General features: G+C 47.6%; 2 protein-coding genes across 11 annotated transcripts in view; one reads left to right on the top strand and one right to left on the bottom strand.

Annotated features, from left to right (window-relative positions):
- Positions 1–6858, top strand: part of NCOA6 (nuclear receptor coactivator 6) — an 85644-nt gene extending 78786 nt beyond the window's left edge. For all 8 annotated transcript variants that reach the window (XM_019733567.2, XM_019733538.2, XM_019733577.2 and 5 more), the window contains one exon: positions 6310–6858. In XM_019733567.2, the coding sequence (XP_019589126.2) occupies positions 6310–6353 (44 nt within the window). In that variant the 3' untranslated portion in view covers positions 6354–6858. The remainder of the gene's footprint in view (positions 1–6309) is intronic.
- A 1260-nt stretch (positions 6859–8118) lies between these two features.
- TP53INP2 (tumor protein p53 inducible nuclear protein 2) lies at positions 8119–16883 on the bottom strand. 3 transcript variants are annotated; one of them, XM_019733653.2, is made up of 4 exons: positions 16645–16883; positions 12786–12961; positions 12091–12259; positions 8119–11523 (listed from the first exon to the last, which is right to left on the bottom strand). In XM_019733653.2, the coding sequence occupies exons 2-4, from the start codon at positions 12907–12909 to the stop codon at positions 11271–11273; spliced, it is 546 nt and encodes a 181-aa protein (XP_019589212.1). In that variant the 5' UTR covers positions 12910–12961; positions 16645–16883; the 3' UTR covers positions 8119–11270. The 3 variants fall into 3 exon arrangements, with proteins under 3 accessions (XP_019589212.1, XP_074174115.1, XP_074174116.1); XM_074318014.1 differs by having other exon boundaries at positions 12091–12379; XM_074318015.1 differs by lacking the exon at positions 16645–16883 and adding an exon at positions 16245–16414 and having other exon boundaries at positions 12091–12379.
- Between the last annotated feature and the right edge of the window lie 6889 nt (positions 16884–23772).

Raw genomic sequence — 23772 nt, forward strand, 5'->3', positions numbered from 1 at the left:
CCAAGCGCAGGTCCTCTGCCATTGTTCCCCATCTCAGTGAATGGCACCACCATCTGTCCATTAGGCAAGTCTTCCTGGGCACCTCTCTCCAGTCACCCTCACATCCATCACAAAAAGCTGCTCATTTTATCTTAAGTAGCCCAATTCTATTTCCCCCGTCTTCACTGTTCTCCTAGCTTAAAACCTTTCAATGATTTACCCTTATAATTAGGATCAGAGTCTAAAAGTGTCAGCATGGACCACAAGTTCCTATGTGGTCAGACCCGTCCGCCTCTCTCAGCCTCATCTGACTTCCCTCAGCAACTCAGACATACCCTCCTCATCCCTGTCTTCACAAGCCTGTGCGTATTGTTACACCTATTGCACGGAGTGTTCTTCTCTTTTCCTCGTTAACATCCTACTCTTCCCACTTACCTTAGCTCAGTTGTCACTGCTGTAAGGAATCAGCACCATGTTCTCCTTCATAACACCACAGTTGTAACTTTATGTCTGTTTATGTGATAGGTAATTTTCTCTCTCTCTCTCTCTCTCTCTCTCTCTCTCTCTCTGCTAGGGCAGAAGTCTGGTTTTGCTCACCACTGTATCTCTGCTGCCTAGCATGGTGCCTAATACACAGAGGTATACAATCAGTAATTATTAAATGAATAACCATCTATCAAATATACATCAAGTACTTACTACATGCCAGGCTCTGGGGATATAATATTGAAAAGACAGAATCTCTATCTTCATCATATTAATTACAATTGGCCCTTGAGCAACACGGGTTTGAACTACGTGGGTACACTATACACGGATTTTTTTATACAGTTGGCCCTCTGTACTCCCGGTTTCGCATCTGTGGGTTCAGCCAACTGAGGATTAAAAACAGTATTTTTGATGTGCAGCTAGGAATCCGCAGATGCAGAGGACCAACTTAAGTTATATGATTTTTGACTGTGTGGGGGTTGGCCGCCCTAACCCTCATGTTGTTCGAGGGTCAACTATATATGCTAGCCAGAAAGATAGGCTCTGATACAGTGTGTTAAACGTTAAATGCTGTGATAGCAAAATTGCATGGTACTGTAGGAGCACATAGCTGGGATGCTTTGCTCCTCTGCCAAGTCAGAGAAGGCTTTCTGGAGAAAATGATGTTTAAGCTGAGATCTGAAGAATGAGGAGGCATTATCCAAGCTATGAGGGTTCAATGGAGTATTCTAGGCCAAAGGTACAATGTGTGCAAATGCCCAGATCTGAGGGAGGGAATGATACTTGCCCCTCTCTGGAAATGCACTGAGCTTGAGTAGCTCAGGTTGGGATCCTGGCCAAGTGCCTGATATCAGCAGGGCTGCTGAGAAACAGTCAAGTACCATTGGGATGCCAGCCTGAAGACCAGCACAGGTTGTGGTGCACCCACACCAGGCGCTGACCTGAGAGCTCAACTGTCATTACAGGTCAGGTTTCTGGGCAAGAATTTCATGATGCCTCACAAGAGCTCCTGGGAATAGGCCACGGGTCTACAGATCATATACATGTAAAGCAGAGGCGTAGAAGTCACTTCACCTCAGCCTGCCAGAAAGCCAGGGGAGAAGTGGGGAGGGGCCTTCTTTCCTCTCCAGGAATATCACATACACCAGAGGCAGGTTCTCTACGTATCCCCACTTTAGATATAGAAATGCAACCAACAACTATCTTCCTCCTCCCTGGGAATCATCTGCTCAGCAGAAACTTGTTCAGAAGGAAGCACATCTTAGAGTATATAAGTACTAAAGTTAGAGCACTAAATGGAAGAGTCCTGGAGTTCTGTGGGAAAATCATCTTCCCCTCCATTCTGTGTATTCTTTTAGCTCCTCACTTTCCCAAAGGATCAAGGTCTTGTAGGCTGTAGAGTATGGTATATAATTAGCTTTAAAGTAGGAAAAAAGTGTTGGCCTTTAGAGCTGACACATACCACATTTTTGGAGACTTGATCTGAGCCCAGAGCCACAAGATACTAAAGGTGTCATTTACAGTACACCAGGAAAAGTTAAGGAGCAGCTGGGACAGTTAGGAGATGCCCAAATTAGAGCCACTCTAGAGAACTGCCAGCCAGGAAAAGATGGAAAGTCAGAACCTGTTTCAGAAAGGGGGTGGGGAATAGGCCGGTGTACACTTAAACTGGACATTATCCCAAAGTGGTGATAGTCATGTTGGAATGCCTGCCCTGTCCATGATGTGAGGTTTAGCAACTGGCTTGGGAGAGGCCATAATGACTCACAGGCTTTGTGATCTTGCACAGAGGGGTGCTGTGTAAGTGTCTCCCTAGAGGATGGCTGAGCTCTGGCCAGACCCCAGGAATCACAGTCCTGTGTAGATCTTCTCATCAGCCTCAAGCCCTCAGGCTATAAATCCTTAACTGTCCTAGGGTAAGTTACCATTTAAGTCAGAAATCAGTGCTGTAGATCTTTTGGTTTTTAAATGTTAGAGCTCTTGGATCCAAATTAAAGGAAAAAATATATTATTGGCCTACTATGTATCTAAAAATGTGAACCAAAGCCATAAAACAACTTTTCTGTGATTGTATTTGAACCCATACCCAGGGAGTGATCATAAAATATCAAGCTGGTTTCTAAAATGTATGCACCTCAAATTTGGAGACATATGTAGTGCTAGGAACCTGAAACATCTTCCTGTAGCATCAGTACTTCTTAAAGTTTTGAAGGAAAAAAGGGTTTTGTCTTTGTGCACTCCTAAGATTTTGATTTTATATGCACAAAGAAAATTAGAAATTGTGTGTGTTTTTCATGAGAATCTTGAAAGCTAAGAAATATTATGAGTAGCTTATAATGAGAACTTTTGATTGTCAGGGAACCAGTGACATTAATCATGCTCCTGCTGTGAGACCAGAGTTTGCTTACGTCACGCTGTTGCTTATGTCACGCTGGCCAAGGCCTCCTAGACTGCCAGGTTGGAGCAGGTGGGGTGGATAATTTCTGGGCAGGTCCAGGGAGGGCCACATGGTTGATAGGACATGCTCTAATCTGTTTTGGTTTTGGTTGGTTGGGTTGCTGAAACACGCACACTTTTAATTACAAACACAGAAATTAGCTCCCACGAATGAGTGAACTTCTTTTTAAAATTGTGCTTAATCAGAAGTGTTGTTTACAAATATGCAAATGAGTAGTTCTGCTTCCTGGCATGATGCGTTCCCCATTAACACAGAAATGATTTTTTCAGTTTCCCCTAACATTCTTTATTTACTCTTTTGTGTATGATTTTGTGTTATATTTTCAACTGGGGAAAAGGATCAGTAGTTAAAAACATGAAGTTCAATGCATAAGTTAGAAACCAGGGGAAACAGGCTGATATGAGGGAAGTTCAGAGCAACCTGTAATCAGCAGCAGCTGTGAGTATGCCTGGGGGACCCTAAGATGCCTCTCACAACAAAGTAGGGTGAAAGCCCTACCCTACCCACAGTCAGTGACTTGAGAAGCAACGATCTAAAATCACAGGGTATACAGAGATACTTCAAACAGAAGTGTTTGTTATTATTGTGGAAATGGCAAATGACAAACATAATTAGGTACATCCTAGGGGAGAAAACCCTGAGCAATAACTGCCTGAAACTGCACGCCTTGTAGCATCATTTAGAAACCAGCCATGCAAATTTTGAAAGTACATTTCCAGAATTTTTTTTACAATTAAATAGAAATTTTGGCTCAAAATCATACAGTATAAAGCACAATGAAGTGAGCAAGGTCAACGTTAATTTCTAAAACTCCTCAGAAGGTAAAGCCCATAAACTAGAAGATTTAATAGAGCCTTGTACCACATTTGCTTAAGGTCAAAAAACAGGGCTACTAGGCTGAATTCCTTTATCAAATTATAAATTTAAATGTTCCCAAAGGACATATATGGTGGACAACCATCTGAAAGACTGTTATTGACCCAGTTTTTTTACCATATAGTTGGTTCTAAAATATGAATATATAAATGATATAACTCCACTTACTCTTGAACTGTTTGATATATGTAAAGACATGCATTTGTAAAATCCTTGGTGGTTTAAAAAACTGAGAATTTTCAACAATATATGTGATGGGGGTTTTTGCCAGAACGGTACTGATTGTGGGGGCTTGGGAATGGGATTATGCACAGTCAGATGAGCTGGGCAGCCTTAGGAACAGGCCTTATGCACACCCTGAAGGTACCATCAGCCACCATATTACTTCCCTAGATCTCCTTCTTAAAGAGTTTGCCTCGAGATTCTCTGAACTGTGTTCAGTAGGGTAGTAAAGTACAACATTTTGGAGGGAGTACAAAATTGAATCATAAAAAAACTCATCTTTTCAGACAGATTTATAAAGAGATTAATTAAAAGTGACTTTCTGCTATGACCCAGATTGGCTAGATTTATCCAGAGAAGGTGATAAGAGACTTCAAAATCAGGTTGATATGGGGTTTTTTTAATATCATGGAAGTATAAAAGTATACCATACACCACCACTCCCATCCCCCAGCCTAATATCTAAAAGGTTGTTTTGGGTTTTTTTGGTAGCTTCTAGCACAAATCACTTGTTTACTCAGGGCCCTGCTCATTGATTCGTCCTCAGAAGCACAGGCAGCCTGCCAGATCTTTGGGTACATTGGAGCAGAAACAGATGGAAGTAGGGGGGGGAGGGAGAGCCTGAGGTTGTTTATCGCCCCTAATTCCTCACCCCTCTTTCCAGCCACATATGTGTTTCTCAGACACACTTGATCCTAAATAGCACAACAAAGGAGAAGCTCCCAAAGTTGGCCTCATAAACAGATAGTTTTCTAAGGATGAACACTCAGTCAAGACAAAACTATATTTTTACTATAAATGACAAATGTGCTACAGTGAAAATGAAGCTTGAGAGTTGGATTGGATGTAAAGTGTTGATTATGGGGAGTTGTGGGTTGTGTGAGCGACTCTTAGTTTATTTACATGGAATTAAAATGACACCATTAGCAATACCCTGTCAGATTAACTGTCTTCTGATTAGCAGAAGACTAATGAGAGACCGATTCTATGCCATGGCACAAGCAATATGACATCCCAGCAAGAAAATAATATGTGACATTGAAATTTCCAACAGAAGCCTGAAAATATTGCCCAGGTCACTTCTTGGAAAGTCATCACTTCTTAGCAATTACTATGGCTAACAGAACAGTAAAATTTTTGGTTTTTGCACCTACTTTTTAAGTCTGGATTATCAAAATATGATCTAAAAGAGAGAAGAAAAATTGCTTAAAACACTGAATATAACATGCAAGATCAGAAAATTCAGCCTAGTTTCCAGGAAGGTATAAATCGGATTCATTTTATATATTAATGCGTTAGAAAGAAAACTTTTTTCTCCTTGATAGGAAGTAATTTTGAAACACTGTTTACATATTAAAACTAAAATATCTATTATGGAGAAGCATTAAGAATGAGGGTGAATTTTTGTTAGATCAATATGAGATTTTAAACGTCTACCTTTGGAGAGCTTCAAACTATTCATTGCTGTAAACTATTCATTGTACTCTTCATTGCTGTAAAAAATCTTGTGTGGAAAAGTTCTTTAGAAACATGGTTTAAATATAGGAAAAGATTGAGTTAAGACACTATGATAATGCAAGAGGAATTAAAGGAATTAAAATACACTCATTCCCCTTTATGTCACTGTTATCCTGTGTATAAATCACTCAGTTCCCACCTCTTCCATGAAGCCCTCAGGCTCACCTAGGCGCAGAAAGTAGGTTGTGGCTTGCTCTGAATTGCTTCCTTGATATACCGGGCTAGGCCACAGTAGACACTTGTTGACCAAGGGTCATGGTCATGTTATTTAGAGACTTTGATTATAGCATGGCAAAAAGAGTTCCTTACTGCACAACAATGGCTTGGCTCCAAAAGGAATCCAGAGGCTTGTTTTTTTGCACTTTGGCACAATTTACTCATTTGCTTGTAGCATCACTCATTGATTTCTTATCAAAAGCATTGTCATTCTATCCATCATTTCTTTGGGTGACGGGAACTGGTGATAGAGATTGTGGGTTATTGACCAGCTAAAGATATTCCCACCCTGCCGTTTTTTCCAACCAGATACGTGTGCACCATCTCCCATCACATTTCCCCAATTGACACGCTCTAGTACATAGCACCGTACCTTCCTCCCACAGAAGCCTGAGACCCTCTTCACACCGAGTGCCCCTTTTGAAGCCCTTAAACTGGTTCAGAGCCAATAGAGCTCCACTTAGGTCAGTCCTGGTTCTTGTGGACTGCCTAAAAGTCACTGCTATAAAGAATTGCCTCCACTGAACATGTCTGTCCTTTCTCCCCCACAGACATAACCAGTGTGGTGCAATCCAAGCGAAGAAAATCCAAGTAAACAAGCTGGACGGCGACTTAATACTTGTAAATGTATGTGAATTTTATAAAAAAGCAATTTTGAGCTGTGACTTTTTAAAATCCATTTCTGTACAGCTAGTCATTTTAATAACGTGGCCCTTTTCCTAGTCCCTGCAACCTGTTTTGTAAAGTGCAATGGGGAAAGCAGAGTTGTTGAACCCTTTTGGTGTTGATGAAGTTCAAGGTTTCTATGCCATGTATTGAGAGGAACTAATGCGATTATGTTATTAGTTTTCACATTTCCTAAGCAGCCTAGAGTACAGGGTGAGCATTTTTAGATCTTCTAATGATGTATTGTGCTGTGGAAGTACTGTGTGAATAGCAGTAGTGGGGGCAAAAGAAATCTCATTTGGAAATGTTGTAAATAATTTTATTATATAGTGTTTTGGATGTATTTGTTGTAGAAATGGACCAGTGAATAAAGAGAATCTAAGGGTTTGTACAATGTGAAATACTGAATGTGTTAAATAAATGTCATTGTCCTAGAACATAAATGTATGTTATTGGTAAGGAACTATTGGATGAGCAAGCTCTTCTTTGGACCATAAAAGAATAGGAACAGCCTTTTTTGTGAATTAGAATCCCATCTTGTCTTCATTGCATCTGAGATGCACCTGGCAAGTTGAGGAAAATGCACCTTCTTGCCCACTCAACTCATTCTTGTCTTTGAAGAAACTAGCCCTTTGGCAAAAAGAATTCCTTACTGCACAATAATGGCTGGGCTCCAGAAGGAATCCAGAGGCTGGTTTTCTTGCACTTTGGCACAATTTACTCATTTGCTTGTAGCATCGCACTGTACCAGGTACTTTTATATATGTTGGTCAAATTTCTTTGATTGCAAATAACTGAATCAACTTAGGATCAAAGGCCACCCAGGATTTACTAGGGACAGGACGTCATCAGCAACCCAAATGGCACTTTTTCTCTACCTCAGAACATCTGGTTTTCCGTGCACATGATGGATTGCTCCACAACAACTGGGTTTATACCTCTTCCATTCAAGAGATAAGCCCAGACTGACCAGTAAGATTCTTTGTAACAGCATCAAGAATCCAGCCCAGTTTAAGTCAGCTTTCCACCTTCAGTCCAGTTCTGTGGTTAGATGGGGCAGTCCCGTATTAAAGCAGTCATTTTGTGTTATGTCACACGTCCACTGCATTCCACTCTGGCTGCCCTGTTCCTCATCGGCATCAGGCTCAGGCATGACTTAGTATCAACATGCTCAGGTGTTTCCCTTTCCTGCTCAGTTCTTACCTAAAAATTTGTAGTCTCCAAAACCAGCTGCTTCTGCTCCCACCCTACCCACCTACCTACCTTCAGGGGACTCAAATACTTGGGGCCCTGTCCTTGTCTTGATCTGGGCCTCAGCCTTCCGCTGTGTCTCCTATAGCTAGACATAGGAGTATACTCCGTACCGTCCCCTGCAGGAGCTCCTTCCCCTTGCCATAACCCAAGGCTGAGACCAAAAGGAGTCTGTGATTCTCTATCATTCTCATCTCTATTTCAACTGTCTTACTACTATATATGTCTTATGTTGTAAGGATCCCCTAAAAGTAGTTATTTATGAGTCAGACGCTACATTGTCTGGCTCTGTTTCCAGCAAGCTAATCTATGCTCTTCCTTCCCTTTTGACATACACAACCAGAATCAAAGCCAGCCTAATAATAATACCCCCTGCCAGTACTGTGCTAGAGGTTGTAAAATGCTTCTCTCCTACTTCAGCTGTACTCAGGCAGAAAGTATAATGTGCTTTAAATAGATTTTTATTTGTTTTTCTTTATATTAATTTTTTTTCTCTCCCATAGAGGAATAACATTACAGTCTAACAATCAGAATCCTGTTACACACGTACACAGGCATGCCACATGACCGGGTTGAGGTGGTTGTGTCCTTGAGTCTGTCGACATGTCACAACATGGTCAACCAGAGTCTCCTCATTTCAGCCAGTCTAAACACAAAACACCCAAGAGGGATGCACTCAACTTGGCTCCATTTGGAACTGGGTGGCAGGGCAAATTTGGGAAGGTAGAAGGGGTTATAGTGTGTCTGCATTCGGTCCCCTCACATAAAGCCACATGGATCTGAGGAGGCATCCAAGAGCTCTAGTGGGGTCCTTATTGCACCTAAGATATTACAGGTAAGAGCAAATTGATCAGGGTTCCAGGCAGGGGCCGGGGAGCAGGCATACTCCAAAACAGCAAACTGCATTCATACACATGTGATACCCTGCTGGGGCCAGACTGGCAAAGGCTGGAAAGGGACACCCAGCTTGAAGAGAGCACTCAGACATATCGGGGAATTACTGTGAGTCGCCCTTTGATGTAGTTGGGACTCTCTCTAGAAACGGGTCCCTCTGACATACTCAGTTTTGGCAAAGTGCTGGTAGTACTGACATTAAGTAATACAAACTGGAACAAACTTCTCCAGGGTCTCTGAAAACATCAGTCAAGACAGACTCTCTAACCCCCTCCTGTCTTAAGGTTGCATAGGACTTTATGAATTCTGGTTCCCTCATGTATTCAAGTTCTGTGGTTTAAAAAAAAAAATCCTGAAGCATGCTCAAGGTGAAAGGCACATACACAGTCAATACAGTATGACGAGGTCTGATGCTTCAGGAGTGAGACTAGCAGGAGACTGAGTAGTGTTGGTTCTTAGAAATCTATACACAAAATATTGCCACACTCAAATGCTACAGAGTCTATAGGAAAGTACAAAAACCTATGAGCCTTACAACCAGCCAGGTGATGAGAGTGGAGGGTTCTAGAACTATAGGAGCTCTAGAACTATGGGTAAGGGAGGGGCCTTTTGAAATTTGAGCCAAATGCCCTGTTACTCACTCTTCCCTCACCAGAATGGTCATGCCCAGGACTGAGCCTAGGCCCCAGCTGGCATCAAAGGAGTAGGCCAGAAGAGTTGGAGGGAGTTTCAGCCCTTGCAAGTGCTGAAGACCCTAAGCTGGCTGTGAAGTGACCGACCACGGGGTAGCTGGAAGAATAAAAGTCACTAGGTCATAACTGAAGGAGAACTTTGGGGAGAGGAGCAAGGTTGTCAACTACTGAGGCCCTAGTGGACAGCAGGACTTTGATCTGTTTTTAGTGTAGATTTGGCTTACTCCCTTGGATAAGAGACCCCAACAGGGATTCCTCTGTCCCCATCCCAGCATCCATGGGGCTACCCCCTCCCTTACCCACACATCCCACATGAGGCTTGGGGTGACAGGGTCAGGGAGGGCAGCTGCCTTGCCCTCATGGGATTGCAGAGTTTTCTCCAAGCCTCAGCTTGGCTGTGAGGCCTGGAAACCTGGAATTGGGGTGAGGGGGAAGACCTATGTTAGAATATAACAGGAAATCTTAAAAGTTTCAAGGAAGAAAGAGCACGCACTAGAAACGGATAGTTAGAAAGAGGAAAAGGGAAGCAACTCGGGGTATCCCAAGAGGCTGTTGCTGGTGTCTGAGCCCAAAATTCAGTCCCACCAAGAGAAGGGGAAAACTGGCTACCCCCGTCCCCTCTGTCTCACCCAGAGATTCAGGTTCCCTCCTCCAGGTACTTACTAGAGGAGAAGCGGGGGAACCAACCATAGGGCACCTGTTTCTCCCCAGCAGCCTAGAAATGAAGAGCACTGGGGCAGAAAATGAGGAGAGTCCCCTTGAAAGCCCTGAACCTGGATAGGGACTATTTGGGGATTGGAACAGTGAAGTTCCTGGCCTCCTACCCAGGAGTGTTTAGTAGGCATCCTGGGCAGGGTGTGAAATACAAAGCCAGAGGCAAGATGAAGGCTGAGCTGTCATTCTTGAGATGGCTTCACCCCACAGCTTGTCTTCCCCAGCATCATTCCCTTACATTCTTACACTGGGGTGTGCACTTTCCCTGCCTAGAAACCCTCTGTCCTGTATCTCTTCTAAGCTAGTTCTAGCACCTTGGGCATGTGAACAGATGGCCAGGATGGCAGGGCCTTGCCCAGCCTCTACTCCTGGAGTGACATGTTGAGGGTAGGGCAGCAAGGTACTAACTAAGCCCTTCAGACTTAGGGGCTGCAGAGGGGTAGGTTTCAGGAAGAGATTTGGGAGGTAGGATTATAGGAAAGGGAAGTGGGGGCCGACTCCAGGCTTCAGCCTGAGCAGGGCTTGGCCTCTGAGCAAACACAGTACCAGCTCCCATGATGCCCTGCTTCCTACAGCTTCCTAACCAGTCTGTCCTGTCTACATTTCTAATAGGCTGCCTCTTTCCCATGATTCCCTCCACCTTCTCCCTCTAACTCACATCTCACAGTCCTCTTCCACATACTTTACCTTTCCAGGCCTAAGCAACTAAAGGAGCCCAGCCCCTGGGGGAAAGGGAAGGGCCAGACTAAAGACAGAAACTTTAAGTCTCAGTCCCACCCCCATCCATTTGGGAGGGAATTGTTGGGAATGAATAATAAGGGAGCAGGAGCGAGTGTAGTGCCAAACATGAGATAGGGTGAGGCTTGTAAGGTGAGGAAAGAGCCAGATCTCGGACTGGAAGAGGAGACTCTCGGAAATAGGAGTGGGCCAGAGGTAGAGGACTGGAGGGCAAGGGTGAAGGGGAATGTAAGGGTAGTGATGGGACAGGGACAAGAGAAGGAAGGGTGGAGTGTCAGGTAGGGGAGATGGAGGGCTAGATGCAGGGCATGGGGGCCAGAAGGAGGGAAGGTGAAGGGAGGGAAGGGGTTCAGAGGTGGATTAGAGGATCAGAAATAAGGAAATTGAGTGGGTGGAAGAGGGGGCTATTACCCCACCTCAGACACATGAGGGTGGTTGTGGTGTCCAGCCCCGGGCAGGCTGCGGGCGCCCCTCGAACAGCACACTGGCTGCGCCGGAGGGCCTCCGACAGGGGTCGCGGGGGTCGGTGAGGGGTTGGTGGTGCGGCCGGCTGACGCTCAGTAGTTGAACTGGCGCTGGCACGGCTGGTAGATGAAGTTGCCCTGGTGCTTGGGCCGGCGCGTACAGGTCTCGCGGGCGCGGTTCTGCCGTTGCAGCCCCTTGGCGCTCAGCGCGTGGCGCTCCGCCCGCTGCCGGGACCGCTGCAGCCGCCGCACCTGGCCCGCCTTCTCCATCAGTGCTGCCCGCCCCTGCAGAGGGGCGGCGGCGTGGTGCAGGGCCTGGGGCTCGCGGCGGACGGGCGCCAGCTCTCTGCGAGGACAGATCAGGGCTCGGTCAGGGCCGAACGAGTCGGGGGGCGAAGGGCGGCGCTGGCACCTCCCACCGTGTCCCGGCATCATCGCCCTCGCGCAGTGCTTTCTCTACTCACTGGGGGCACCCAACGCCCTTCTTGGGGGTACAAGCCCTTCTACCAAGCCAACCTGGAGATACCTCCTCGGTTTCAGCCCATGTGACACGTAAACCGGACCCTTGGGAAGGTTAGGCTCCAACCTCTTATTCAGTCTTGCCCTTCTCACAAGCCTCTATAAGCCCCACCCGCTCGGCGTTCTGGCCTTGCGCCTCCAGCCTCTAAACCCACCGCAAGACTTAGCCACGCCTCTCCTATCTCAAAGCCCCGGCCCTTTACCCTCAGGCCGGTTCCTAAGCCTTATCCCCCGCCCACAGGCCCTGCCCTTTGCCTCGAAGACACGCCTCTAAAGGCCCCGCCCCATCAGTGCCCGGCGGGCACCCGAGCTCTGTGCCCCAACCTCCAGGAGGGGACCCTTGCCTCCAAGATAAGTCCCTCTAGGATTCCACGCCCCGCCCTGGCCTGCTCACCCATCGCTAAGGTCGCCGTCAGGCAGGTCAGCGTCGGGGTTCGGGGAAGGGGGCCCCGGCTCCAGCACTATGGTGCTGCCGGTGACGTAAACGGACATGCTGGGGTGCTCGATGAGGAGGTCCTCCAGGGGACTGCTCTGGAGGCGGGCGGGCCCGAGTCCGGGCCCCTCTGCAGTAAAACAGGCGGGAGGGGTAACAAACCAGCTCTCGTCCATCAAGGAGGGCGCGGGCGGAGGGCGGCCTGCGGGGGCGGGGGGAGCCCCGGGGCTGGGTGGAGCCGCGTAGCTGTCTACGGGGCGCGGTAGGGGGAGCCATGCGGGGGAGGGGGCGCAGCGGGAAGGGACACACGCATACCAGACACAGGGGGGCAGGGAGAGAAAGGGCATCGTTAGTCAGACCCGCAGCCCCGCCCGCCGCGTCCACGGGGCACCCAAGGGGCAGGAGTCTCGCTCGACCCGCTGCCCTAGGGCACGTGAGGTGTGGGCCCCAACACTGCACCGCCAGGAGATGTCCCGGGCTTGCATGGGATGGGGCCCTGTTACCCCACCTCCAGTGTCACTGCCTCAGTCCCAGTTTGCCCAGTAGGCCTGGGGTGACTCCCCGGTCCCCTGGCAGCTCCCTTCCCCTCCGCTACTTGGCCACCTGACCTTCACAGGCCCCGGAGTCAGAGTCCTGGCCCCCGATTTAGGCCTCACCCGGCAGGTCAATGATGAGCCAGCCGTCCACTTCATCCTCTTCGGAGACGAAGGCTCGGGGGCAGTCAGGGTCCTCGGGGGGCGGGGGTGTGCTGAAGAATAAGCTGGTGAGGCGTTGGAACATGGTGGGGGAGTGAAGTGGCCTCAGTGGGGCGCCCTATTGCAGTGCAAAAAACCTGGGAGGAGTAGAGAGGAGTCAGAGCCACCACTGACTGAATTAAGTCTACCCCAACTCCTGGCTGGGGATAGCAACCCCAGCCCCGAGACCAGGTAAGAGTACAACAGGGAAGCTTTGCCGTGTGTGTGCTTTCTGGTAGGTCAACCTGTCTTCAGGCTTTTCTATTTTCTGTGTGACTTTAGAAAGTTATTTAACTTTCTGTGCTTTAGTTTTCTCATCTGTCAAATGGCAATGATAATAGGACCCTCCTCTGGGCCCTTTTAAGATTTAAATGAGCTACACAAAAAGCTTAGAACAGTATCTGGGCACAGAGTAAACATTCAAAGAAGGTCTCCAGAGGATTAGACCTCCAAGCTGGACCTTGAAGGGTAAATAGGAGTTCTCCAAGCAAAGAAGAAATTGCCCAATGTTGTGATTATTTACCATCATCATATTGCTAACATCCATGTGTCAGGTACTATACGAAGCACCTCATGTAATACAACTCTAGGAAGTGTGTATAATTATTATCCCTCTTTTAAAGATGAAGAAATTGAGGCTCAGAGAAGGAAGGTAACTTGCCCAAAGTTTCACAGCTTGTAAAACATAGAGGTAGGATTTGAACCCATGCAGTCAGATGCCAGAGGCGGCACCCATAATCACTATACTCCACTGCCTTTGCTGGGTGTCTATCTGGATTAGGCATTTTCAACTTGGTGTCCAGGGGCCATGGTCCATGTGTTGTTTTCTGGGAAGAAGGACCTTGGTTTTCATCATGATTTCCCAAACAGCACTTCTTGGGTCCAGAGATTAAGAACCACTACTCGAGTCTGTGTGTCTTGAAAAGTGTTCACTAGCAAAAATCCCACAGAACAGCTACCATCTCAGCACAGGCCTCACTTGTGTATGTCAGATGAACTTGGAAGATCCTATTCCCACAGTCCCTCCCCCATTTATCCCCTGTTCCCAAGCTCCTGCTCAAGGACAGCATCCCTGGCTAGGAGGAAGATCAGGTTGTCTGGCCCCAGGGAGACAACAGGTCAGTAGGAGGTGATGGAGGGAGAGAGCAATCAGACCCCAGGAGCCCTTAAGGCTAAGCACCGAGTGTTGGACCAGGACTCAAGGCCTCAATCAGCCCTTCCCTAGGTGAAGATAAGGAAGGAGACCCCTTGCTCCAGGAATGCAGACACCAAGGAGTGGCTATAGATCTGCTCCTCTCCCCACCTCAGCTTACCTCAGGACTAGACCTAGGCTAGGGGCTCCCTGGATGTCCCTAAAGTTTGACACTCCATATATGTCTCCTGAAGATGGTCAACAGTTTGTTATTGAGCCATCTGTCACCTTCCTCGAAGGGTGGTTTCCACACTAACTATAAAACTCCCTGGCAGCATGTCCATACTTCCATTCCCTAGAGGCATTCTACTCTTAATGCTAACCCACCTGGGGTATTTCTATGCTTGTAGCTACCTCTTCCATTCCCTGGGACTGTTTTCACACTTGCCCCAGAATCCGCTAACCTCCAAACCCTGAGAATATTGCCACATTTGCAGACCCAAAGTGGTCTCCAGAAGTGCTCCCTAGATGCTGGCTTCCCTGGTGGGAGATCTACAGGGATTATGAAAGGTTGGGCCACCCCAATTAGTGCCTGCCCAGCACAAGCCACATGTCTCAACGTAGCCCTAGGGAGGAGTTAGTGACTCAGTTACCAAAAATCCAGAAAGTTTAGCCCCTCCTGAAGGAAGGGAAGATTGGGGCATTGATGAGGAGCACCCTCCTTCCAAGGACCTTTTACTTCATTGAGGAGATAAAGAAATTAAGAGCTGTTTTAAGGACCATCATATTCACCCAGTCCATGTTACAACCAGAGAATAGAGGGTAGAAGTCTATCCAAAAAAAACATAGCTAGATGGTGGTGGGGCAGGCCTAGCCCCAGGTCACTGAGCATCCAGTCACAAAAGCCTCAGCAAACAATCCCCCAAAATATAATGATGCAGGGGAGACAGGGGGGTCAGCTAGGAGTCAGACACTGATGGAGTCACTGCTCTCCGCAGAGCCCCTCTGCCCGGCTATAAAAGGGTCTGGGGTTCTGGACACCAGATTCATTCATCAGGTATTGACCAGAGCCCCCACTGTGTACCAGGGCCTGCTCTGGGCCTCCTCAAACTTTAGACAGACTGAGGTAAGGGAGACTGGGGGTGAAGGCAGAGCTGCCTGCCTGAGGTCACACAGCAAGTCAGTGACAGAGCCAAGAGTAACAGCAGCAACAGCCAGCCAGTGCCCGCCCCTGTCATGACCACCAGGGAGTCTCCCGGATTTTCTTTCCCAGACTTGCCAGCTTCCTGGTTCTCACATTCCCAGCCCTGCTCCAGGGAGAACCATTCCCTTTAATAACTGCAGCAGCTGTGCCCAGAATAGCACTTGAGCCCCAAGCCACCTCTGCTCCAGCCCATCCTTGAGCAAAGCCCATCCAGCCTTAAGGCCCATCCACTTGGAAAGTCAGGCGCTCTCTTGTCCTATCCCTTCTCCTGCCTCTCTGTGACCAGAGAGAAGGGCAGCACAAGTCTTGTAATCACCAGCACTAGGCCAGGTCATGTCCTTCTAACTGACAACTCTGAGGAGGGGATGAAGGGCCAAACAAAGGGAACTCTCACTCCCCACCCCACCCCAACATGAGCCCTGGAGACACCCTGATGGAGCCAGTGACTCACCTTTCTGTGGTCAAAACACCTGAGAGGCAGCAATTTTATTGGCCTCTAGGACCCCAAGGTACAGAGTGAGGGTCAGGGCCACAAAAGGGGACCCAATCTCCAAAGACCTCCTGGAAAATGATCCAGCAGTGAGGCGACCTAGGAGCCCTATCAAATTTGGATGGTGCTGAGCCCAAGGAGAGTCCTCAGTAGCAGGAAGGTGTGTAACTTGTTACTTGTATTGAGTTCCTAGTAGGCATGTGCCCATGGCTAATGCATCTGTCACTCACTTAGTAGGCATGACTCTAATTGGCTACATGACCAGGAGTAAGCCACTTCCCCTCACTGGACCTCAGTTTCCCCTCTGTGAAATGGGATCTAAGACTCCTAGTTATGGGCCTGGGAGTGACTTCAGCTAAGGCGCCGCACACATGTCAGGGATTAGGAGGATATTATTATGTTAGTCCCAGGGGTGCAGAGCCTGGAGCTGAAGGGAGGGGGTTCCACCACCATCTGGCGCTGTCCCAATGATCTGGAGCTGGAGCTCTAGGCCTCCCCTCAACTCCTGAAGACCACCCCCAGCCCCCAACCTAGACCCAGCAGTGCAGTCCGAACCTCTCTCAAGTCGCAGGGAGAAAGCAGGAGATCACAGGCCTGATCCCAGATCCTGGATTAACCCAGGAAACTGCCAAGGCCCCTTCGGTCCCCGCTGCCTTTCAGCATCCCTCACCCATGGGCCCAGCCCCTGACCAAGCTCCCACCAGGTCATGGGAGGACAACCGACCAGAGTGGGGGGTGGGGAGGAGGACGGGAGGCGGTGCCGGCCTTGGTGACGTCTCAATGTCAAATGCAAATAGAGAGACGTCATGGTCTACCGGGCGTGAGGCAGCCAATCGGGAGACGCGAATACAGCCCCGGCCGCCGCCGGCGGAGATAGACAAAGACCCGGAGCGGGGGGCGCGGGGCGTGTCCCCGGGCGCCCGGAGCCCCCTGGCTAAAGCTGGTCGGAACTCACCTGGGAGCCGGAGTGGTGCGGCGGGCGGGGTGGCGCTGAGGTAGTTGTGCGGCGGGACGGCCGAGGGTCTGCGGCTGATCACAGGCTGGGCCTCATCGCGGGGGTTGGGTGGAGAGGCAGCCGGGCTACGCGTGGGACGCTCGTGGCTGCTGCGCTGGCCCGCGGGGCTTTGAGTCTGTGCCGCCGCTGCTCTTGGGCTCGCAGCACAAATTGGAACGTTCAAACAGCTGATTGTGACGTCACAAAGGGGCCCGCCCGCCTCGCGTCACGGCAGGCGGAGCGGTGACCAATCCCAGGCTGCGGATCCCCCCTCCCCGCCTCCAGGGTTTTGTGGCTAGTGGCTCCTGCCTGGAAGCCCCACTCCGAGCCGCGGGCTGCCGTCCAGCGAGGCGACTGCTGGAAGCTTGGATCCCTACCAGGGTCACCCGCAGACCTCTCGATGAAAAAGATTCCACTCCTTCCTACGGGATCCCTGTCTTCCGGCACTCCCTCCACATATCCCAGCGCCTTCACCCTTTTCACCTGCATCCTATATCCAAGTCCCCCAATCTGTACCCTTTTCTCAACTCCACACGACGTCCATTCTCCCCACCACTCTTCTCCCTGCTCTCCTTCACTTTTCTGTCTTACCTCCTCACCCCTACATATTCTCTGCTTTTCCACCCCACATTTCCTCAGCAGGGCATGTTTGAGAGGTAGGGGACTTCCCCCTTCCCTGGTTCCGGGACAGCACCAAGGAATGTAGAGGAGTTGGTTCCACTGAAGGGAAATTTTAAAGAGTAGGACTTGGAAAAGAACTGCTCTGGGCTAATAAACGTTGACCTAGAGACTACTCTGTTATGGAAGTTTACACACCACACCTTATTTAATCTACGTTGCTACTGGGGCTGGACGAAAAGTGACAGGACAGGGATTTATTATTATTAGTCCCGATTTACAACACCGAAAGAAAACCAAAGTTCACAAATCTCGCTGTTAGTATGTGAATTCATATTCAATAATGCTTTCAAAACATTAATTGAATACCTACTATTACCACTGCCAGACTATTAGCTGACATTTATGAACACTCACCGAGTGCCAGGCACTGTGCTATTGCACTTTAAAATGTGTTTTGATCTTCACAACAACTTCATTGTTACCCCCATTTTCCAGTTGAGGAAACAGACTCAGCCCAAGTGACTTCCCGAGGTCACAAAGCTAATGTAAATAGCAGAGCTAGGATTTGAACCCACAGTTCCTGGCCCCAACCCTTTCCTCTCTATATATGCACCAAATTAGCTAAACCCCAGAGTGCTTCAGCCTCCCCAGGGAGATCTGGGCCCAGTCCTGACTGCCCCAAACTTGCTGTGTGACTCACGCAAGTCATGTTAACTCTCTGGGCTTCAGTTTTTTTCTGTCAAGCCTAACATGTCTATGCTTCCCTCTAGTGAGTCTTTCAAACTCCCCACTCTCAGGATTCTGCCAATCCCATTATTTAGGCCCCCAATGGCCTGGGAAATGCCTGGGGAGAGACCACAAATATACATCCTCAGAATTTCCAGGGCCAGAGGCTCTGGGTCCTCTCTCAGTAAAGCAGGGCTGGTGGGGTGGGTCTGAGGCATGAGGATGAACTAGTTCAGAGCTTCATGCTCTGATGAGAAAATCCTGTCCCAGCCTAGTCTGAAACCCCATAGGGACTTCTCAGCCCTTAGCAACTAGGAGAAGGAGCCAGGAAATACTACCCAGAGGTTTCTTTGGGGAGGAGAAAGCAGTTGTTTGGCCCCTGGTCTATTGTTCCCAAAGTGTCCTCGTTCTGTGCAACGCTGAGCCACTGCCCATCACATCTACTTCCTGTTAACTTCATATCCTCTCTTGACCTCCTTATTGACTTAAACTAAATGAGCCCTAATGGGGCTCTCCTGTCACACCACTTGCCTGTTCTAAAACCTGTGGCTCCCAAAGTACCACACTCCTTAACACAACGTGTGTGGCCTTCTGTGATCCAGCCCCAGTTTGCTCCAGCTTCATCCCCCTAAGGTTGAACTCCTCACTGTCCCTTCAACACTCTTCAACAACCACACTTTGGCTCAAGTTCTTCCCCCTTCCTGGAATACCTTTTTTAGGCCTTTATGAATTCAGATCTTTCTTGGCTTCAAGATTCTACTTACCCCTTCTTCCCCTAAGTAGCCTTCCCTGTCCTTACCCATGTGTCCAGAGCTACCTTGATGGGTATGTATTTTTTTCATTAAACAGTAAATGATTATAAGGGATGGAGGGGATGGTAGATCAGGGTAAAAGGGATCAAATATATGGTTATGGAAAGAGAACTGACTCTGGGCGATGAACACACAATGTGATATATAGATGATGTATTACAGAATTATATACCTAAAACCTATGTAACTTTACTAACCATTGTCACCCCAATAAACTTTAATTTAAAAAAAAAACCACAGTAAATAATGATGACTAAGTGTGTGTGTGTGTGTGTGTGTGTGTGTGTGTGTGCGCGCGCTTTCCCAAGTGGATGGTTGGCATCCCAAGGGCAAAAATCTCTGTCCATATACTCCCCCGACCTGGCCTGTGCTGGGCTGGGCAGAGTAGACTCTAATCAAAAGGTCAGCACTTACAGCTCAAGAAGAGTGGCTGATACAGGAGTCTATACCTGAACCCTCTACCCGAGTACAGGAAACATTCTGTTGGGCACGGTTCTGGTTCCCCAAGCCCAGGAAAGGGGTCTCCTGGTGTTCTAAATGGTGGAACACTCTGGTATTCTAAATGACCTGGATTCTGCTCCTAGTCTTAGCTGAACCCCATGTACGGGCTACGAGGGCCGACTCCAGTCTTCTGTTTCTCTGTAGAATCAGGGGCACCTATGGAAGTAGGGGGCTGGAGCCTAGTGGCATCCCATCCTGAAACTCCAGGGATCCATCCATCTCCACTGCAGAGATTTATTATCTCAGACCTCAATTCAATCAAACACCTCATTTGATAGGTGGAGAAACCGAGGCACAGAGAGGTTAAGTTACTCGCTTAGAATAATAGAACAGCAGAGCCATCTACAGACCCTGGGCCCGGGGAGTGGGCTTAGTATTCTGGGATCCTGGCCTGGGCTTGGGGGCTGTAAAAAGAGGCAGTAAGCGCCATGCTTGGGGTAGACCTGGAGTCTCACTTCCAATCTGATGTAGGATGCCACTCCTGTGTACACACATGAATAGACATGGGCACCTATGCCTACACAATGAAGGTATCCATGTGCAAACATACAGGTACACATGAGCTCACCCCCTCAGGGTTAATACATGCCCATCCAATCCCTGTGTAGATCTAAGCACTTGCCCACTTTTATGGGCCCCAGGATTGGAGGTCACAAGGCCACCCTTCTTTTCCTGTCTGGGGCTTTGGCTTGCCCTCACCAAACCCTGAGGACTCCTTGATGGCCTAGGGCCCCCCACTTCAAAGGGCAGAGATGTGTCAGCCTGGGAGTGTCCTCACAGGACCTTGAGCGTATTTACTCAAAGGTATGATGAGCCCGCTGAAGAACTGGCTCATCACTCCCTCCTCCCCACTTCCCCCTTTCAGATAGAGGGTAAGGCTGAGATGAAGCCCAGTGGATAGCTTGGAATCTGAGTCAAAACCGGCAAGGCCCAATCACTTTAGAAACAGAATCCTCCCTCTCCCTCCCACTAGGGCTACAGAGTTAAACAAGTCATATTAATGATGACACTACAGGGATTTCTATGTGCCAGGTACGATGGTAAGTCCTTACCTATGTTGATTAACTCCTTTAATCTTCACAACAGTCCCCTAACATAGGTAATATTATTCTTCCCATTTTACTGATGAAGAAACTGAGACAGAGAGGGGAAAAAATTTAATTGGTAAAGCCACCTAAGGTAGACATAATCCCCCAATTCCCCCAACAGATAAGCCTATACTTTAACAAGGGGCCATATCCCCTGAATTCCTATTCAAAAAGCTTTGTTATTCAACCCAGAGATGTCTGAATTGAGGGTAACAGTGGTGTGTGTGTGTGTGTGTGTGTGTGTGTGTGTGTGTGTGTGTGTGTACATCATGAAAAAGACCTTGGTCTGATTGTCAGTAAATCCGGGTTTCACTCCTAGTTCTATCAATCCTGGGTTCACCGCCTGGCCCTGGGCCCTGAGATGAAATTGAGTCACTTTCTTTGTCTGAGCCTCAGTTTTCCCATCACAAACTGGCTGGCTCCAGGCTTTCTAAACAGTCCTCCAGCCCCAACCTCCATGCACCCACGTTTGTTTGTATGAACTGTGTGTAAGTCCCTGATGATGATGAGGTGAGGGTCGGGACAGGATTCATTTCAGGAAGAGGTGGCAGGAAGCCAACGGCTTGGCTGAGTTTTAATTCATCTGCCCATGGTGTGAGGGTGGGGTGGTGACTTTGTAAGTGTGGACAAGTACCTGAGTGAACTGCTCTGATGGGAGTGACCTGCAGGAATTCTCACATTTAGACCTTTTGACAGGAAATGGTTGCACCCCTCCACATTTGAAACTGGGAAGGAGAGAATGGACAACAGGGTTCCCTCCTGCTGAACCAGCCACTCATTTAGGAGCAGATGGATTCCCTAAAGCTCAGACCACTGCTCTTTTCTGCTCACAGCTATTCCCTGCCTCCCTGCCACCTCCAGACTGCAATTCGCGCTATTGGCCAGGCATCCTCTCATGGTACCTGGTACACAGTAAGCATTCAATAAGTACAGACAGAAGGCTGAGTGAAGCTGCCCCCACCCACTCTGTTTAGCCTGTCACACACACACACACACACACACACACACACACACACACTGCCTCTCTCTCTCTCTCTCTCTCTCTCTCACATCCTGTACAAATGATCACACTCCAAACCACCACCAGCTTTCCTGCTAGTAATAAGTGTCAGTGCATGTTTCTGTGTATTCAGCTGTCTATAGAAATATTGTATGTGCATGTGTGTACAATGACAAATAGCATTTGTGTGAAAAATGTACAGTATTTGTACCTAACATAAAATTATTTTCTCAAGCAGCAGATACTCCCATGTTGTTCTTGAAGGGATAGACTGTCATGTTGTGAAGATGGCCACATAGCAAGGACCCCAGAGGGATCTCTAGAAGCCCAGAGTGGTCCCTAGCTAATGGATAGAAAGGGCCACAAGAAAATGAATCCTGTCAACAACCTGAGGGAACCTGGAAGCCAAACTTTCCCTAGTTGAGTCTCCAGATGAGGACACAGCTGGTGAATATCTTGATTTCAGCCTTGAGCAGAGAACCCAGCCGAGCCTTGCTGGGACTTGTGACTTATAGAACTGTGAACTAAGAAATAGGGGTTGTCCTTTTTTTTTTAGTGTGACACTAAATACCAAAAAATAATTAATTAATTAATTAATTATTAAGTTACAATTGATATACAGTATTATATTAGTTTCAGGTGTACAACATAGTGATTAGGCATTTATATAACTTACAATGTGATCACCCTTATTAAATGGGTGTTGTCTTGAGCCCCTAAGTTTGTGGAGTTTTGTTACACAACAATAGAAAATGGCAACACATATGTTGAAAAAGTTTTTTGCATGAAAATTAAGAGGCAGCTTGAGTTACTAATCGTATTCTATCTGGTACATTTTGTCTCAGCACCAATATTTTTGTGAAACTCATAATAGTGTCATAATTGAGAAAAATCATTTTTTCTAGTTTCTTTTGCCAAAGTCATATAGTTGAAATTGAGTAATTTGAATATGTGGTATGCGACTCTAGGGTATCTGTTAGCCAAATGGCACTTTCTCCAGGAAGCTCTCCAAGATCTCTCTGGGAGGAATTAACCTCTCCCTCCTCCGAGTATCCAGAACACACTGTCTGCCTGTCTCTTCGAGCACTGCACACTGTCAGTTCACCACACACTCAGGAGTGCCTAGTTACTTCCTGGGAGACAAATATCTTTTCTGTCCTTTAGAATCTCACTCAGTGTAAACAGAAACATAATCACAGACGTTATAATACAGGGAAATAAGGGCGAGGACAGAGGCTAGGCCAAGGTCCTAGGGGAATAAAAAAAATGGGATGCAAAGAAGCCTTCCAGGAAGAGAGGCCATCTGAGCCAGGCTTTGAAGGATGAGTGGAAGCCTGGGGCAAATGGGTTCAATGGCCTGGAATATAGTTTTAAAGGAGCCCCGCATCCTTGTCTTGGTTCTGCTTCTGACTTGCTGTGTAGTTTTGGGTGACTCTCTATGGGCCTCTGTTTCTCCATTTAATGAGAGCTTAACGAGAAATTCCTTTGCCTGCTCACTTTTTTTCTGCCCATGGCTTTCTAAGGAGAGTTTTGTCTTGTCTTACTGATTTCTAGGCTTTTGAGATACAGAACTGGGGGAACGGTGACAGAAACGGGAAGGAGAGATGAGAGGGAAGAGGAAAGGAAAGAGAAAAGCAAAACTTGTGGGAAAGGGCGTAGGGGGCAGTTTTGATGGAAAATGATAAGGTTTGGTGAGTGAGGGACACTGAGAGGGAGCAGTGAGGCATCAGAGGATTCATGAGAACAAAGGAGATTGTAAAGAGTGTTGACATGGATTGGAGACCCTTTGATGTCTTTTGAGAGTAAACAAATGTGAGAGTCTTTTTAAAATTACATTTGGGAGTTGGACTGTTGTTCTTGGATTTAATACATCTTTTATTCATCTTTGAATAGGTTAAAATGCACATGATTCAAAATCCCAGAACAAAGGATATATATAGGTTTCCATCCCATTTCCACCTCCAGCACCCTCCAATCAATTTTCACTCCCCAGGGGCAACTACTGTTACCAGTTTCTTGTGTGAATTGCCAGAAATATTCCATGCATATATGCATATGTATATGTATATGCATATGCATATGTATATGCATATATGATCTCCCTGTTTTGAACACAAATGATAGCATACTATGCACTCTGTTCTGAAACTTGCTTTTTTTTTTTATACTTAACAATACAACTTGGAGAGCAAGCCCTGATAATACATACAGAGCTGCCTCATTCTGTGCTACAGCCACATGGTATTTCATTGTGTCATAATAAGGTTGGATTGACGTTATTGAATCAGTCCCCTGTAGCTGAACATTTAATTTTCAACAATTTGCCCTTACACTGCTGTTC

Source organism: Rhinolophus sinicus, linkage group LG13 (assembly GCF_036562045.2).
Source record: "Rhinolophus sinicus isolate RSC01 linkage group LG13, ASM3656204v1, whole genome shotgun sequence".
Taxonomy (NCBI): domain Eukaryota; kingdom Metazoa; phylum Chordata; class Mammalia; order Chiroptera; family Rhinolophidae; genus Rhinolophus; species Rhinolophus sinicus.

What these genes read in the sequence shown, in the direction of transcription:
- TP53INP2 (XM_074318014.1), bottom strand. Translation starts at nt 12,909, where the DNA reads ATGTTCCAACGCCTCACCAGCTTATTCTTCAGCACACCCCCGCCCCCC. An exon ending in GCTCATCATTGACCTGCCGG is followed by an intron (nt 12,380 to 12,785) that starts GTGAGGCCTAAA and finishes CGCGCCCCGTAG; the next exon opens with ACAGCTACGCGGCTCCACCC. An exon ending in GACGGCGACCTTAGCGATGG is followed by an intron (nt 11,524 to 12,090) that starts GTGAGCAGGCCA and finishes CTGTCCTCGCAG; the next exon opens with AGAGCTGGCGCCCGTCCGCC.